Here is a 14,104-nt window from a genome sequence, read left to right as displayed (position 1 = left end):
TGACTGGTGAACCGGAATAACCTGGTAAGGCGGCTGCCGACGGCAGTCACGATCAAGTGCGGGAAGATCTCTAACACTGTCTTCTAGATCAACATGGACCGGTACAAAGCCATCCATCATCCAAATCCTCTTTCTCAGCTCTAAAGCATGAGTGTAGCATTTTGGATATCCACAACGCCGTGAAAAGAGCACCCCGAGGCCATAGTAGTGAAAGAACAGGGCATCACGTGTGGAGTGCATGTGAAGCTCAGATTCGGAGCACGGGTAGACGTTACGTGGGATCAAACGTTCCGTGCTTATATGTCCTGGCTGTTGTAATGGTGCAACAAACGTTTGTCTATCATACCTGTTGGCACCATCTTTCATATTCGAATCTCCCATGTAATCTCGTGATGATTTCCATATAATCGGGCTCATCATCAGGTGTCAAGTGGCCGTGTCGGACAAAGAAGTCAATGAGGACTGTGAGGTCAATGATTTAATAGAGATTTTTGGGGCCATTTGCATGAGTATTTACCAGCAGCGCAATTGGGCTTGAAGATTCCCTGCCTCATCTTTGCTTTCACTTCATCCAGCGATAGCAACTATTCCGTAGCATCGTTTGGCACGGTCGAGAAATAAAGACAGATATACATACATCAAAAGACTCCACCTCGCCGTCTAATGGACGGGGCTGGAACGGAGTATCATTCGGTACCTCGAGATCGTAAACGTATCTAAAGAGTGTGTTATTAAGATCCACACACACAAAATTAGGTAGCACTCACTCGACCTCTGGTTGCAAGAAATTCATTCTGTTCCTGAAATCATTTCGTTATGCTTTGTAATTCTCCCCAAAGCCTTGAAGAACGATACCTGAAGAAATAGCTGATTGCTCCGACGGGTTTGGCATGATTCCTCACGATGTCTGCTTCTATACTGGCCTCCTCCTCGCACTCCTTGACAAGGCTCTCGAAGACAGACATGCCACTGGGTATCCCACCAGCAACGCTATTATCCAACCAGCTTGGCCACCTGACGTAGCCATTCAGCCATGTACTTTATGAATATAACTCAATCAAACCCACGTCTGCTTCGTCTTCGCCCGCGTTGGGACCCAAATCTTCACTTCTGGGCTGCTGGCGATCCCTTGATAGATAGTCATATGTATCCCATATGTTATGACGCCAAAAAGAGGACACGCGGCGCGCTCCATCTCAAAGGCGTAGTTTCCCAATTCCTCGTCGGAATCATTCCTCAGGATAGTACTCGTGCACTCCAAAGGGATTCCGGTACACAGGGTACATCTCGTTCCGCCATTTCCGGGGCCCAATGCTCGCAGGGAACACGCCAGTGTCGCGCCAGCGCTCACAGAGCTCTTTCAGCACTGCACTGCGCTTTCTCGGGGTATTGACTGACGCATCAAAGCTGACACGGCACCCAGCCTGAGGTTCTGGAATGACCCATGTCCCAGGTTTCTCTTTTCGAAGGAGATCTACTATGTCAAGCCTCAAGAGCCCAACAGCAGGACTTCCTGGAGACTGCGATAGTGTCCACGGGACGAAAGAGTCTCTATCCAAAGGCTTTTGAAAGACATGAGGAAAGTCAAAGTCAGATGGTAGGCGAAAATTGTCGCATATCTTGACGAGCTCAAGATAAGAAAGTGGTGGGGATACGGGAGATGGCGGGTCGTTAGACATCTCACACTTCTGATTGCACCAATGTGGATTTTATCTTTATATGATACTTCATGTTCGGCCGACGCTCAGTCCCGGCAAGTGGCAGTGAAACTCATCTACATTACACGAAATCCATCCTGGCCTCAGGCTTTATAATAAGACCCAAGAGAATATACAAAGTTCCAGGTTTCCGTGGCATAATTACTGTGAAAAGGCGAAAAAAGTGCAATATGTACGGTGCCCAGCGAGATGATATAGCTGTAGTAAACAAGACGAAAGGTGAAGAGTGCGTACAGAATCAGGGTCCATCTACTATTTGCATAGCATTCACTTTCGATGAAGCAGGTCGTGGACCTTGTGTGGCTGGCAAGTATGAAATGAGGGGGGAAGCCGTTCTACTTCCCCCACCAAATAATGACGCAACACCATTCATGCCGCCCTCCATCTCTCTAGGCGGTGCTCCTGGACCCGCGAGGCGAGGAGAAAAGCCGGATGCTGGACCAATAGGCGGCATACCAAGCTTTGACGAAGACATCGGAGGTGGAGACAGTGGTCGCCTGGGCTTCATCACTGGGCTACTAGCCGTAGACGCATGAGACTCAAAGCGTGACGGCGAACGCAACCCAGGGTGCGGCATTGATGACGGACTGGGAGGGAGGGGTCGGGCGCGAGGTGGAGAAACTCCCGATGAGTTTTGACGTGATAAGGCTGATTGTGGATGCTGAGAGTGACTCGACGAAGGTCCTGTGTACCGATGAGGTCCAGGGGAATGGTAGCGGTCTGGTGGGGCTTGGAATGGGGGTGGGCGCTCCCGATCATCCTGATGCATCCAGCCATGTCTTGGCGATGGTGCAGGCCCGCTTGGTAGTCCAGGACCCGAGGCCGAACCTGACATACTATTATGTGACGGTGCCAACACAAATGGCGTCGCAACAGGTCGGTCACGCTCTTCATACGGTGGATGAGTGGACGACGGACGGCTCCCATGTTTATTCCAGTGCTGCTGCTTATGATTAACCATTTCTGACTGCGGTTGCGGTTGCGGCTCGGGCGGGTGGTGATGATGCACCACGTGGTGGTGGTGACGGTGATGGTGGTGACCACCAACATGATGATGCGGTGGGGCATGCGTATGATGCGGGTGCCGATGGTGGTGCTCACGATCCATTTCTTCCTCACGGCGTCGTCCTTCCGCTCCTACGTTCCAATCCATCCCACCCGCTGGCTTGGGCATTGCAAATCGCGTTGTATCCTGTAACGCTGCATTCAAGAATTGCTGTTCTGAATGAGGAGGTGGCGGCATTCCCGGGCCGTATGCGGGAGGAGGGAGGCCATCGTACTGTGCTGGGGTAGGTCCGGAAGGCAAGCGCTGTAGGCGTCCTGGTGCGCCCAATGGATACCCCTGGTTGGGTTGTTGGAATACAGGTGGCGGGGGCGGAGGTGGCATGCGCACGTCTGGGCCACCATGGAATGCTAGAGCATCCATGGAAGGCGCGCCATACATTGGACCCATGACTATGCGTGCATTCATCATACGGTGCTGATGCAGGAAATCGAGATCTGCAGCCGCATCTGCTTGAGGGAGAGCGTTCAAGTCGGGATATGCAGTCGCAAGCATGTGGCGTCGGGAGGTCGTGAGAGGCAGTATCTGTGCAATTTGACGAATCGTTGGTGCAGGAGGTGGATCAGGGATTGCATTAGGAATGCGGCGCACTGCAAACAGAACATTAATGAACCGTACAGACAGAAGCAAGAGAAGATAATCCTACGTGGTTGAGGCCTCTCGATAGCTCTGCGTTCGCGCTCCAATTTACGGCGTTTACGGTTGGTCTCAGCAATCATCTCTGTTTGCAGGTCATCTCGTGCGACCTAAGTCGAGTCATCAAATACAACGTGAGTAGCGGGTATGGACAGGACGCGCATCAAACGCACCTTCCACCAACTCCAGACCGCGTCCTCATTTGTCCTCCGTCGTTTGTTAGCGGATACAACCTCATACACGCGCTTTCTGCAAGCAAGAGCAAGGCGTTTGTCGCGACGTTTGTTCAATTCGGCCTGCAGATGTATGAGTTCTGGGTGCGCTGCTAGGGTAGGTCGTCAGCCTGGACAAGTTTGAAATTGGTGAACGTGCACACCCTCAGAAACCAACGCCTCCTCCCATGCGAGTCCCTCCATTTTCTCGACATATACCTTTTCCCGTAATAACGCAAACTTCAGTTCAATAGTCGCAAGCACATCCAAAGCTTCGGCACGGTGAGCAGGCTGCAATTCCAATTCCATCTCCATGTCTAGCTCGTCGTCCACCTCTGCTTCAAGAAGTGCGGACTCAGCGTCTGGAGCTGTTGTTGTCGCGGCGTCGCAGTCTTCATCCTTGTCCTTCTTGCCTCGTTTACTTTTACGTTGCGGTCTGCCGTTCTCAGGTTTGGGCGACGGAGAACGCGAAGAGCAGGGTGAGCGGGATCCAGACACAGAAGACGCAGATGGAGTAGGTGATGGTGGGTGAATGACCGTTGAACCTGCCATTATTGAATGCGAGGCAGCGGCAGCTGCGATGGGCGCGACGGACGCTGGCAGCGGAGCTGTGATGTCAATGGGAATCAATGGGACAGTTGTGACTGTCTTGACCGGTGCTAAGGGTGGCTCTGCCTCGTTATCTACGTCTATGTCCAAGCCCGTGTCTGGGGGGCCGTCATTGTCTTCAGATTCGGTGTCGTTTTCGTTGTCATTGAGGGCGGGAGGATCGTCATCATCATCTCCGTCGGCTTCTGCTTCAAGCAATCCGTTTGATATGGTAGGGAGGCTACGACGCTTTGGGAGGGAAGTTGCAAGGTCGTCGATGCGGCGGCGCTTTGGAGGGACCAGTGCCAGCTCGTCTTCGTCAGAGGCATAGGGCTCTGGTTCTTCGTCTAATGCCGAATTAGAGGTGGAATTTTGCGGGTCAGCAGTACCGTCCTCATCGTCATAATCTTTCGCACGTCCATTGACAAGCACGTCAACATCGTCAAGAGGCTCGTCAGCGTCGGCATCCCCGTCGGGGCTGTCGCCATCGAGGTCGTCCCTCGGATCATCCTCATTCTCGTCATCCTCTTCCTCTTCCATAGCTCGAGGCGGGCCAGCCATCTCTTCTTCTTCCTCTTCCTCGACCCCGGGTGTAGCACTTCCTTCACTCTTTGAATTTGAATTGGAGTTGAAGTTCTTTGATTTGTACGCCCAGTCCCACATCGGGGCAGGGACCAGGCCGCCACGCTTTTTTCTTCCTCCGCGACGGGGCTGCCGACGACGTGAACCATCTTCAGCATCTCCGTCAATGAATGTCTTAGTTTTCTTTTTGGGCGACTGAGACTCCTGGACGAGCTCATCGTCTGTAAGCTCTGATAGCTCGGACTCGGCATCCAAGCCTGCACCCGAATCTTCTTGGGGAGGTGGCGATGGAGAGGGCGAGCTCAATGATTCAAGTGAGGCTGGAGAGCCCGTCATCATGGGGGACAGCAAGCAAGAAGACGAGCACTGGTCAAAGATGATCGTCCGAAAATGGAAGTTTAATTGGACCGTGCGCAATCTCATCCACACGTGTCATGTCTCACGTGACACGCAATATTAGGAATGTACACACAACCTGTTGTGCCGCTTCGGCACATCCTGGAAGCGAAAAAAAGTGCTTCGTGCTCCTTTTGTAGCTCCCTGGCCCTTTCCTACCTTTGTGTGTCTTAATAATCATGGCAGGTTTTGAAATAAACAATATTGTATTTGTTGAGCTGAGCATGATATCACATTGGTGAGAAAAGTAAAAGTACAATTGAATATATTGATTTTTTCCTGTCTCCCATCTCTTGTTCTTCCCTTCCCCATGTTTTGTGTCTCCATTGTGTTTTCCCTTTTTTATTTTTTTACTACCTTCTGTCATTCAAGTTCACCTCTGCTCAAAGTTCAAACACATGTTACATGATTTATTGATGTATGTACAATTACTCACTTTGAATCTGGAAGGAAGTTATTATCACCCCCTCCATAGTTGATATAGAATTTTTGGCAGCTGGTAGCATGGTGAATTTGTTGCAAACATGTAAGGTATATGAAAATATCTCTACTGTATGTAATCATGGCGAAATAAGGTTTAAGCCACAATCGGCTCATTCTGAGTCAAACTCAGTAAGGTAATCTAACTCCAACACACCCCCTCAAGTGAAGACTTGAACAGAATTGTAAGAACCTGTGAAGGACTGTGAGTATGAAGGGGTGTGTAGACTGCTTGTAGGATAGATATGTGCTGAAGAATAAATGAAATAATGAGAGTGCTATGAGATAATGATTGTGAGAGTGAGACTTCGATGAGAGAATGGTATTATTGCCTGGTATTAGGGAGTGTACATGGAGAGTACTTGTACTGGAGACAGTAAGGGTCCTCAGTATAGCTAGGCCAAATGATTATGCAAGGAATGGAGCCAAACAGTAGTGGCATCACACTATGATAGTGTAGGGTCTGAATGACGAGACGATGAATATGAAAGTGTGAGAGTGGGTGTGTTAAAGAGTATTGAGTTTAGACAGGATGACGAGAAATATAGTGTTATTTTGAAACATGTGCCAAACTAGGTGGTCTGAAATGGTGTGATTAAGAGAAAAGGAGTGTTGAGCGGCTTGGTAGCGATGAAGGAGAGTGGCTGGATGATGACAGATAGCTTGCTGGTGCCGATGAGCTGCAGTAGTGGTGGTTGTGGTGAGTGTTGTTTCAGCACCAAATGATTGGTAATCCCTACAGAATAGAAAGTGAAAATAAAAAATGCACCCCCTGAAATTAAAATGCAAAAGTTTCCTTTGCCACCATTGGGGCCCTCTCAGCACCTTTCCCATGAATCAGGGTCTCTTTGCAGAATGCCCGAATGTGACCTTCTTTCCCACACTGAAAGCAGACACTGGGTCTGCGCCCTTGAGCTGAGCTGACTAATGCAGTGTGCACCTCCTCACTAGCACTGCCACCTTGCCGAATGTCTTCATTGAGTAAGCAGTTGACCACATGAGTGAAAGTAAGATCTGCAGTGGCCATCGAGTCGAGTGAGATGACAAATGAATCATATGATTTGTCGAGTCCAGTCGTAAGTGCAAGAATCTGGTCTTCATCATCCATGGTCACACCAACATCCTCCAAATCCAGAGCCATACCCTTGACATGACTAATCCAGGCAGACATAGCCTCTTCCATACCTTTTGTCACTGTCAACAACTTCCGTCACAATGCCATCCTGGTACCTAGGCCACGTGCACAATGAACTTGGGCGAGCGTCTCCCAGATGACCTTGGGATCGCGATCATGCATATGAGCAAGCTGGTCACACTCAACGTGAAGGATGATTTCTGCCCTTGCCTCTGCCACCTTCTTCACTGACCTCCTAACCAGCAACTTCTGCAACTCTGCCTTCACCTTGTTGTCTGTCTTTCCATCCATATCCACCTCAGCAAACACCATATCCCATAGACCCTTTTGGATAAGCTCCGCCTCCATTTGGATAGACCACTCACCATAATTGGTATCCCTGAGAAGCGGGAAGTGCAAAATGCGGTCCAAGCCATCTGTCATAGTGATGGTGCCAGGAACGTGAGGTAATAGAAGCGAAAGAAGCACGAGTATTAATAGATAAGCCCAGATCTGTTGATTCTGAGACTTCTGCCTTCTGCTCAAATAGCCCTGAGATATGACCACAGGGAGCTCTGCCTGTTTGTGTGATGTGTTTGTATAGAATTTTCGGCAGCTGGTAGCATGGTGAATATGTTGCAAATGCGTAAGGTATATGAAAATATCTCTACTGTATGTAATCATGGCAAAATAAGGTTTAAGGCACAATTAGCTTGTTCTGAGTCAAACTTGATAAGGTAATCTAACTCCAACAGTTGAACTATCTGTTTTATCTGCTAAATACATCATGAAAATCCCAATTTTTCTTAACAAGCACTTGGTGCACTTATTGCTGATAAGTGTTATATACAGCATTTCTGTTAAACTGGGAAATGGAATGTTCTTATGATAAGGTAGACCTTGCACTGTTTCAGCAAACATCATGTGATGAGTGTGATAAAGTGTGACAAAAGCAATGAATGTGTATAGGATATAAGATATAAAAATTCAAAGACAAAAGAGTTTTAGTGTATGTACTTCTCAATGAGTCCTATACTTTAAAATCACGATTTGTGCAAAATTGAAGAAGGAGATGGCAACACAAGCAAGCCATATCCAGTAGTGACAAGTAAAGTCACAGCAAGTCACAAGAAACTTGTGTTGCCATCTCCTTCAATTTTGCACAAATCATGATTTTAAAGTGTAGGACTCATTGAGAAGTACATACACTAAAACTCTTCCATCTTTGATTTTTTATATCTTGTCACTACAAATATCCTATATACATTCATTGCTTTTGTCATGCTTTATCACACTTACCACATAATGTTTGCTGAAACAGTGCAAGGTCTACCTTAGATGGATCTGAAAGGGCTTGGCTTCAGCTTATGCACTGCACCCCTTTACTGGATATAGGCCCTAGATTTTGAGGAGAGATGTCCAATGGAATCTGAAGACCAGAAATTGGCAGATTCCAGCTCTATAGGTAATGGGTCTGGCAGATATCAATGTGGTATATGTATGCATGTTACAATGACATCTAACCCTATACTTTTTTTTCTTCTTATAACCATTAGTACTGCCATGGTCCAGTCTAGAATCAAGGTTTGAACCAGACTTTTGGTCCAGTTCTGTCCATAGTGTTGCCACAGATTATTCCATAAATGGCTAGCTGAACTGGTAGAATCATGGCTAAACACTAGCTCGATTCCAAAGTGGCTTGCAAGTGGCTATTTATAGGTTTGGCAGGAAGCAGCATGACCCATATATTAGGGAAGTAGTGATGATGATGATCAGATGGAATCTTACAGTAGTAGCAGTACTAGGTAAGTCCTAATGTGTTGCAATGGTGAAGTACATATTTTGTGGCCTCCTTAATGAGTTGGTGAGTGAAGATTCATTGAGTTTAGTGTGGAATACACTGTCAGCTACAAACTTACACTTTTTGCTGATTTGAGTGGACATATTGGGGACAGGAGAATGTCTGCAAAGATGAATGGATAAGAGACTATTATTATCCAAATCTGAGTAGTAAAATTACAGAGATAAGCAAAGAAATTCTGTTGAGACAGACATGGAGAGTGGAAAGGGAGCTGAATGCACACACAAAGATAAGAACTCTACAAAAGTTGATGAGGATAGGGATAATCTGGCTTCTTGCTGAATTGAAGACCACAAGCATAAGTAAGCATGGTGGCAAATCCTGAGGAAAGTCCAGAACAGAGTGTTTTGAGAGAGGTTTGGATTTTCAACTGCAAAATACAACTTGAACTATTGCAGGAGTATGCATCTCCTGAATCGAGTGGAGCCCAAGGGAGATTACCACGTATCAAATACACAAAGACATAAATGAGTGACTCAATATCATTGCACTGACTCTGCTCCACACCTCAATGAGTATTGATGGACACAAATTGTAGGTTTCCAACAAAGTGTTGGTTGGTTTAATATCATGATGGATGTAATCATGCAATTGAATATACTCAATGCATGAAATCTATTATATTTTCAAGTTAGCTACAGATACCAAATACTATAGACCAGTAAAGTTACCTATGCACCAGCTGCTTTGCAAATGAAATTACTGTCTGAAAGTCCAATCTTTTGTTGCAGGCATTGAAATGCATCTTGAGTGAGGGACCAAGGCATAATTGCATGATGTCCAGAGTCTGATCCAAACCAGTGAATATGCAGAATACTGTTTCCACCAGCAAGAGCTAAGTACACGGCATACTCCTACTCTAGTGTTCTTGGTTTTGAATGTTCTAGTTTTGCTATGACCTTCTGGCTAGTAAAAATGTCCTTGGCAATGAACACACAACCTATAACACTTGAATCAGATTATATTAAGATAGGCCTCACTCAAACACCACCAATGTCACGTGATGTATGTTACAAGAACATCTAGACGCTTGGGCCCCTACTATTTTTCTCCTCATTCTCCTCGTCTCAGCCCTTGCATCACACCCTTACCCCGACCATGCTCTTGTTATCCTCATCATCCTTGCATTCCCCTTCGCCCTCTACCTGTCGCTCCAGCAGAGCCAGTACATCTGGCCAGACCCCTTCTCTGACGAAGCATACCCGTGCTCCGCTCCACCCCTTGACTGATTTTGTGGACAGTCCCTTTTGTCCTTACTGTCCGGACGGTAACCTATGATATGATGCATGCTGCATCCCCTTTACCCTATTCCCTTTCCTGATCTATGACTCAGTGCGCAGTCGCACATGTGTACTTATATTTAGCTCCACAGTTGCACGATCATGCCCCTGCACGTTTCACTTCTCATTCTGCTCTTTGACTCATTTCCTATCTGCATGTTTTGGTTTGCCTATGACTCACCTCGAATGTGCCTTCCTGTTATAGTCTTACCCTTTGCCCGTTCCCTCTTCTGGTAGTACGAGTTATCATCCACTAATGTGCCTCCTCCCCTCTATATAAACTCGCTACCATGTATCTTATTCCTTAACTTGAATCTACTTGGTTCTTGACCTCCTACTCCTAACAAGAGTGATCCTTTCTGCCTAGCCAGCAGTCTATATTCTACTTTCTTATCTGCTCATCGCGGATAAGTCTCTAGTCTCGATCTTTACTCATCGACTTCGTCGACGAGCAAAGCCCCTGTTAACTAGCTGGACTTCCGTCCTTCTAATTAATGCAGATCTTACAATTAACCTTCGGGTGTCAGTAAGCATTGGCAGATACGCTTATTGTCGAGCCCCGCTTGACATAAGCCACCCGATTTGGACATAGGTGTCAAATCTTACTTGCCGAAACCTCGCCAAGTAAGACCCCTAACCTTGGGCTAGCCCAAGGACATCCTCGACTGTTGACAACACACGCTCTGTTTGAGCGTCGCCAACAGATACTATCCAAGTCATAACAATGTATTTAGTCACACTACCGCGATTTTGAGGGAGAAAAGCATGACATTTGCTTATTTCAAAGGCTACACTACATTAAATATTAATTGGTTTTTGGGCGTGACAGCCCATATGACCCTCCGACCATTCATAGGAAGCAGATTTGTCATTAGTGTCTGTAAATCGATGCAATAACACAATTTGTACTCTGTCTTGCTGACTAAGTTGAACACCTACTGTCTTGCTTTGCTAGCCATGGGCAAATGGACTCGTGCAGACACAGCAAGGAATGCCAATCTCGCAAAGGCACTCCTCAAGAAGAAGAAGATATATGATGAGAATAAAGAGAATGTGAGACAAGCTGCATTTGCGACCAAAAAGTATTGTGGTCACCACACTCTCCCACTGTCTGTTTTCAATGATCTCGCTGAGCTCAATTAATGCATCCATATACTTTATACAACTAATACTATATACACTCTTATAAAAACTAAATGATACAGTACTTTTCATTGTCTGTACCCTCCCACACACTCAGCTTTTACTGCACACCACAAAGTTTGAATCAACAGTCACACCATTGTCACATCACATGACGTTGGTGGTGTTTGAATGAGACCTATCTTACCCGCACAACAAGTAGGACTCACCATGTGATCCAGACCCAATTTTTGCACCCAGCCTGAACCTCCCATTGATCTGACAAGGCTCTGATCCTGCTCCCTAAGCTATAATGCTGGGCTTTGAGAAAGATAGAGGTGTGTTTGGAGCTTTCATCCCTAATAGTATAGTAGAGTGTACACTGACGATACACAACATGCAGTAATGATGCACAACACATTCAGTTGGCTAATTGTGAGTGTTTTGGCTTTCAGCAAATGCTGGTCCCTGGTAGAGAATAGAATCATGAATCATGATGTATTCGTCATATTGTGATTACTGTAGGCTTGTAACAAGGCCAGAATAAACTTAGTTCAAACTTCAAAACATGAGTAGATACTAGGTAGCACTGCAGTAGTACTAGTAGGTATAACATAGATCATCAATAATGGATCCAGTGCAGTCCAGTCTGGAATAAATAGTAGATTGTCAGATATAATGATGTAATGATGGTTGCAGCACTGGGCTTGGAACCACTGTTTTTCATACTCACATCCACATAGTACAGTGACTTATACCCGTATTAGATGGACAGCTGAGGGTGACAATGTACTAATAGAGGTGGGCCAGCCAATGTGGGCCCATGACCATAAGTGTACCATGATAGATGAGTAGGCTGGAGGGTGGTGTGTACCTGTTCCAAATGGATGGGCCGGTGGTATATCTTGTAGACGGTAGTATAGGAATGTACTATATAGGATATCTATGTATATAAATGAATTCAGTGTGCAATGGAGATGAGTGGGCTGGCTGAATGCAGTGCAATGTAAATGAGTCGGCCAGGGAGATGGGTGTAATGGAGACGAGTGGGCTGAGGGTACAGGGTACAATGGAGATGAGTGGGCCAGAGGTATGGGGTGCAATAGAGACCAGCAGACCAGGGATATGGGTGTCATGGGGACAAGTGGGCCAGTATGTGAAGCACAATGGAAGACAAATGAGCTGAGGGGGTAAGCTCAATGGAAGACGAGTGGGTAAAGCTCAATGATATTTCATCTGGTATGGAAGGTGAAGGTAAAATGGATGAAACAGAAGTGTTAAACAAATGGGCTGAAAGAGCTGGAGGGGCATGAAATGGATGATATAAATGAGCTGGTAGTGAATGAAATGGACAAGCCAGAAGGGGATAAAATGGATGATACAGATAAGCTAGTAAATTAGGTTAGGTTAGTTAGGGAGATGAGCTGTTAGTACATGACATGGATGATACAAATGAGCTGGTAGTACATGAAATGGATGATACAGATGGGCTGGTAGTAAATAAAATGGCTAAGCCAGTAGTGCACTGTGTGATAGAGGTGAAGGTGAAATGAATTATAGAGATGAGCTGGCAGAGTGCCATCTGGTCCCGCAACATTCTTACTACTGAATGTATATTATGCAAGTCAAATCATATTGATTGAAATCATGCAAGGTTGACAACACAATGTAGATGACTAGTGTTACAAACTCGGATGGAGTCTGCTGTAACTGCCTCAATAAAGAGGATCAAGAGTACAGAATCGAGAGGGTTGACTAGAGGTAGAACTTTAGCAAGATCGAGGTTTAATAAGTACCCATAGGTCTGTTCAAAGGATTAAGTGAAGCAAGAACCAAGTAGATTCAAGTTAAGGAATACAAGTCAAGTAACTAGGGCTTATATACGTAAGGGAAGAGTGCACGGACCAAGAGAGAAGTGTTCTAGTAAGTACAAGAAAGAAAGTAGGGCAAAGGGGAAAAGATAGGGGTCCTCATGGAGTCCTTATGTGCTACATGAGTTGCACTAGAAGTAAAATGGCAATCAAGAAGCAGAGACATATGTCCAAGATGAGGCACAGATAGGGAAAATGAATAGCCTGCTATAACAACTAGTACATACAAAAACATAAATGATGTGCTAGTTTTACTGTGTCCAATCACCAGAAGGCTTGCATGGATATCTAGCACTCACTGATCGACCTTGGTGCAATAGAGGTCCATATTGTGGGTGTTGCAAAGGAGCCAAGATGGACTGTGCATCAGCCAGCACACTTGATGGTCCAGTGACCGGGAGATCAGGAGATTGCCCAGGTGGTGACACAACCAGAGGAACAGACAAGCTAGATTCCCTTGTGGTCAACGGTAGGATGTTGGTGGGAGTGGATGACACCTGGTTGTGCCTTGCGACCAGTGAGCCATCTGCAGTATCACCAAACATATCATTACCGGTCTGGGCACCCATCCAAGATACATCTGGAGTGAAGACATTGTTGGTCACAGTGCAGGCAAATACACTGATGGATGGGCCAGGAGCTGTGATGGGGGGTGGATTGAATGCCAGTGGAGGTGACACTGTAGCTTGACTGAATCTCTGCTTCCTCAGATACCTAACAATGCCTCTTACTTCAGTGGTGCACTCAGAGAGGAGTACATACTGCATATGCATGTCCTGTTCAATCTGATCAACCTGCATGGACATGGCACTGTCAGATGCCTCTGTGAGGTCCATGCGATGCTCCAGGTGAAGTTGCCGGAAGTTGATTTCCAATCGATTGCATGTACGAAGTTTCTTCATCTCAAGATGAATTTGGGCCAACATGGCCTCCATCTGGTCATGAGAAAGGTGGTTCCAGGTGGATTGACCAGGTCTAGAGGGCATGGTAGGGGCAGGTGGGCTGTGAACGACAGGTAATGGAAAACACCGGATGTTGTGCTCTGAGGCCTGCTATGCCCCTTACCTGAGTATGTGCCCTTAATTTCAGATTGATGTCCAGAGAAGATCCTAGGAAGTCCGAAGGCACAGGAAACTTCGGAAGGGCTTTCTGGACGAGTGCAAGTAACTTCTAAATGAGTG

General features: G+C 46.4%; 6 protein-coding genes across 6 annotated transcripts; all 6 read right to left on the bottom strand.

Annotated features, from left to right (window-relative positions):
* Nucleotides 1-340: 340 nt before the first annotated feature.
* EDB93DRAFT_1237485 (NUDIX hydrolase domain-like protein) lies at nt 341-1,679 on the bottom strand (the record flags this gene model as incomplete). The annotated part of the gene is made up of 6 exons (XM_041451420.1): nt 341-462; nt 518-584; nt 638-716; nt 856-1,014; nt 1,068-1,219; nt 1,257-1,679. The coding sequence occupies 6 exons, from the start codon at nt 1,677-1,679 to the stop codon at nt 341-343; spliced, it is 1,002 nt and encodes a 333-aa protein (XP_041313044.1).
* A 15-nt stretch (nt 1,680-1,694) lies between these two features.
* Nucleotides 1,695-5,181, bottom strand: EDB93DRAFT_1114979 (Sds3-like-domain-containing protein). The gene is made up of 4 exons (XM_041448264.1): nt 3,794-5,181; nt 3,591-3,742; nt 3,428-3,527; nt 1,695-3,371 (listed from the first exon to the last, which is right to left on the bottom strand). Exons 1-4 carry the CDS (start codon nt 5,136-5,138, stop codon nt 1,957-1,959), a joined length of 3,012 nt encoding a protein of 1,003 aa, XP_041313043.1. The 5' UTR covers nt 5,139-5,181; the 3' UTR covers nt 1,695-1,956.
* A 1,338-nt stretch (nt 5,182-6,519) lies between these two features.
* EDB93DRAFT_1042761 (uncharacterized protein) lies at nt 6,520-6,846 on the bottom strand (the record flags this gene model as incomplete). The annotated part of the gene is made up of 1 exon (XM_041444581.1): nt 6,520-6,846. A coding segment is annotated over one exon (327 nt), but the record flags the coding sequence as incomplete, so codon positions are not given.
* A 39-nt stretch (nt 6,847-6,885) lies between these two features.
* EDB93DRAFT_1040086 (uncharacterized protein) lies at nt 6,886-7,068 on the bottom strand (the record flags this gene model as incomplete). Its single annotated transcript, XM_041444542.1, has 1 exon — nt 6,886-7,068. A coding segment is annotated over one exon (183 nt), but the record flags the coding sequence as incomplete, so codon positions are not given.
* Nucleotides 7,069-8,888: 1,820 nt separating this feature from the next.
* Nucleotides 8,889-9,158, bottom strand: EDB93DRAFT_1075374 (uncharacterized protein; the record flags this gene model as incomplete). Its single annotated transcript, XM_041445159.1, has 1 exon — nt 8,889-9,158. A coding segment is annotated over one exon (270 nt), but the record flags the coding sequence as incomplete, so codon positions are not given.
* A 4,016-nt stretch (nt 9,159-13,174) lies between these two features.
* Nucleotides 13,175-13,909, bottom strand: EDB93DRAFT_1245111 (uncharacterized protein; the record flags this gene model as incomplete). The annotated part of the gene is made up of 1 exon (XM_041452277.1): nt 13,175-13,909. One exon carries the CDS (start codon nt 13,907-13,909, stop codon nt 13,175-13,177), a length of 735 nt encoding a protein of 244 aa, XP_041313039.1.
* Between the last annotated feature and the right edge of the window lie 195 nt (nt 13,910-14,104).

The sequence above is a fragment of the Suillus bovinus genome (genome assembly GCF_016758785.1).
Source record: "Suillus bovinus strain UH-Sbo-P2 chromosome Unknown EDB93scaffold_2, whole genome shotgun sequence".
Classification (NCBI taxonomy): domain Eukaryota; kingdom Fungi; phylum Basidiomycota; class Agaricomycetes; order Boletales; family Suillaceae; genus Suillus; species Suillus bovinus.
This window is presented reverse-complemented; position numbering and strand designations above follow the sequence as displayed.

What these genes read in the sequence shown, in the direction of transcription:
- EDB93DRAFT_1114979 (XM_041448264.1), bottom strand. Translation starts at nt 5,138, where the DNA reads ATGATGACGGGCTCTCCAGCCTCACTTGAATCATTGAGCTCGCCCTCT. An exon ending in CGGTCTGGAGTTGGTGGAAG is followed by an intron (nt 3,528 to 3,590) that starts GTGCGTTTGATG and finishes GACTCGACTTAG; the next exon opens with GTCGCACGAGATGACCTGCA. An exon ending in TATCGAGAGGCCTCAACCAC is followed by an intron (nt 3,372 to 3,427) that starts GTAGGATTATCT and finishes TTCTGTTTGCAG; the next exon opens with TGCGCCGCATTCCTAATGCA.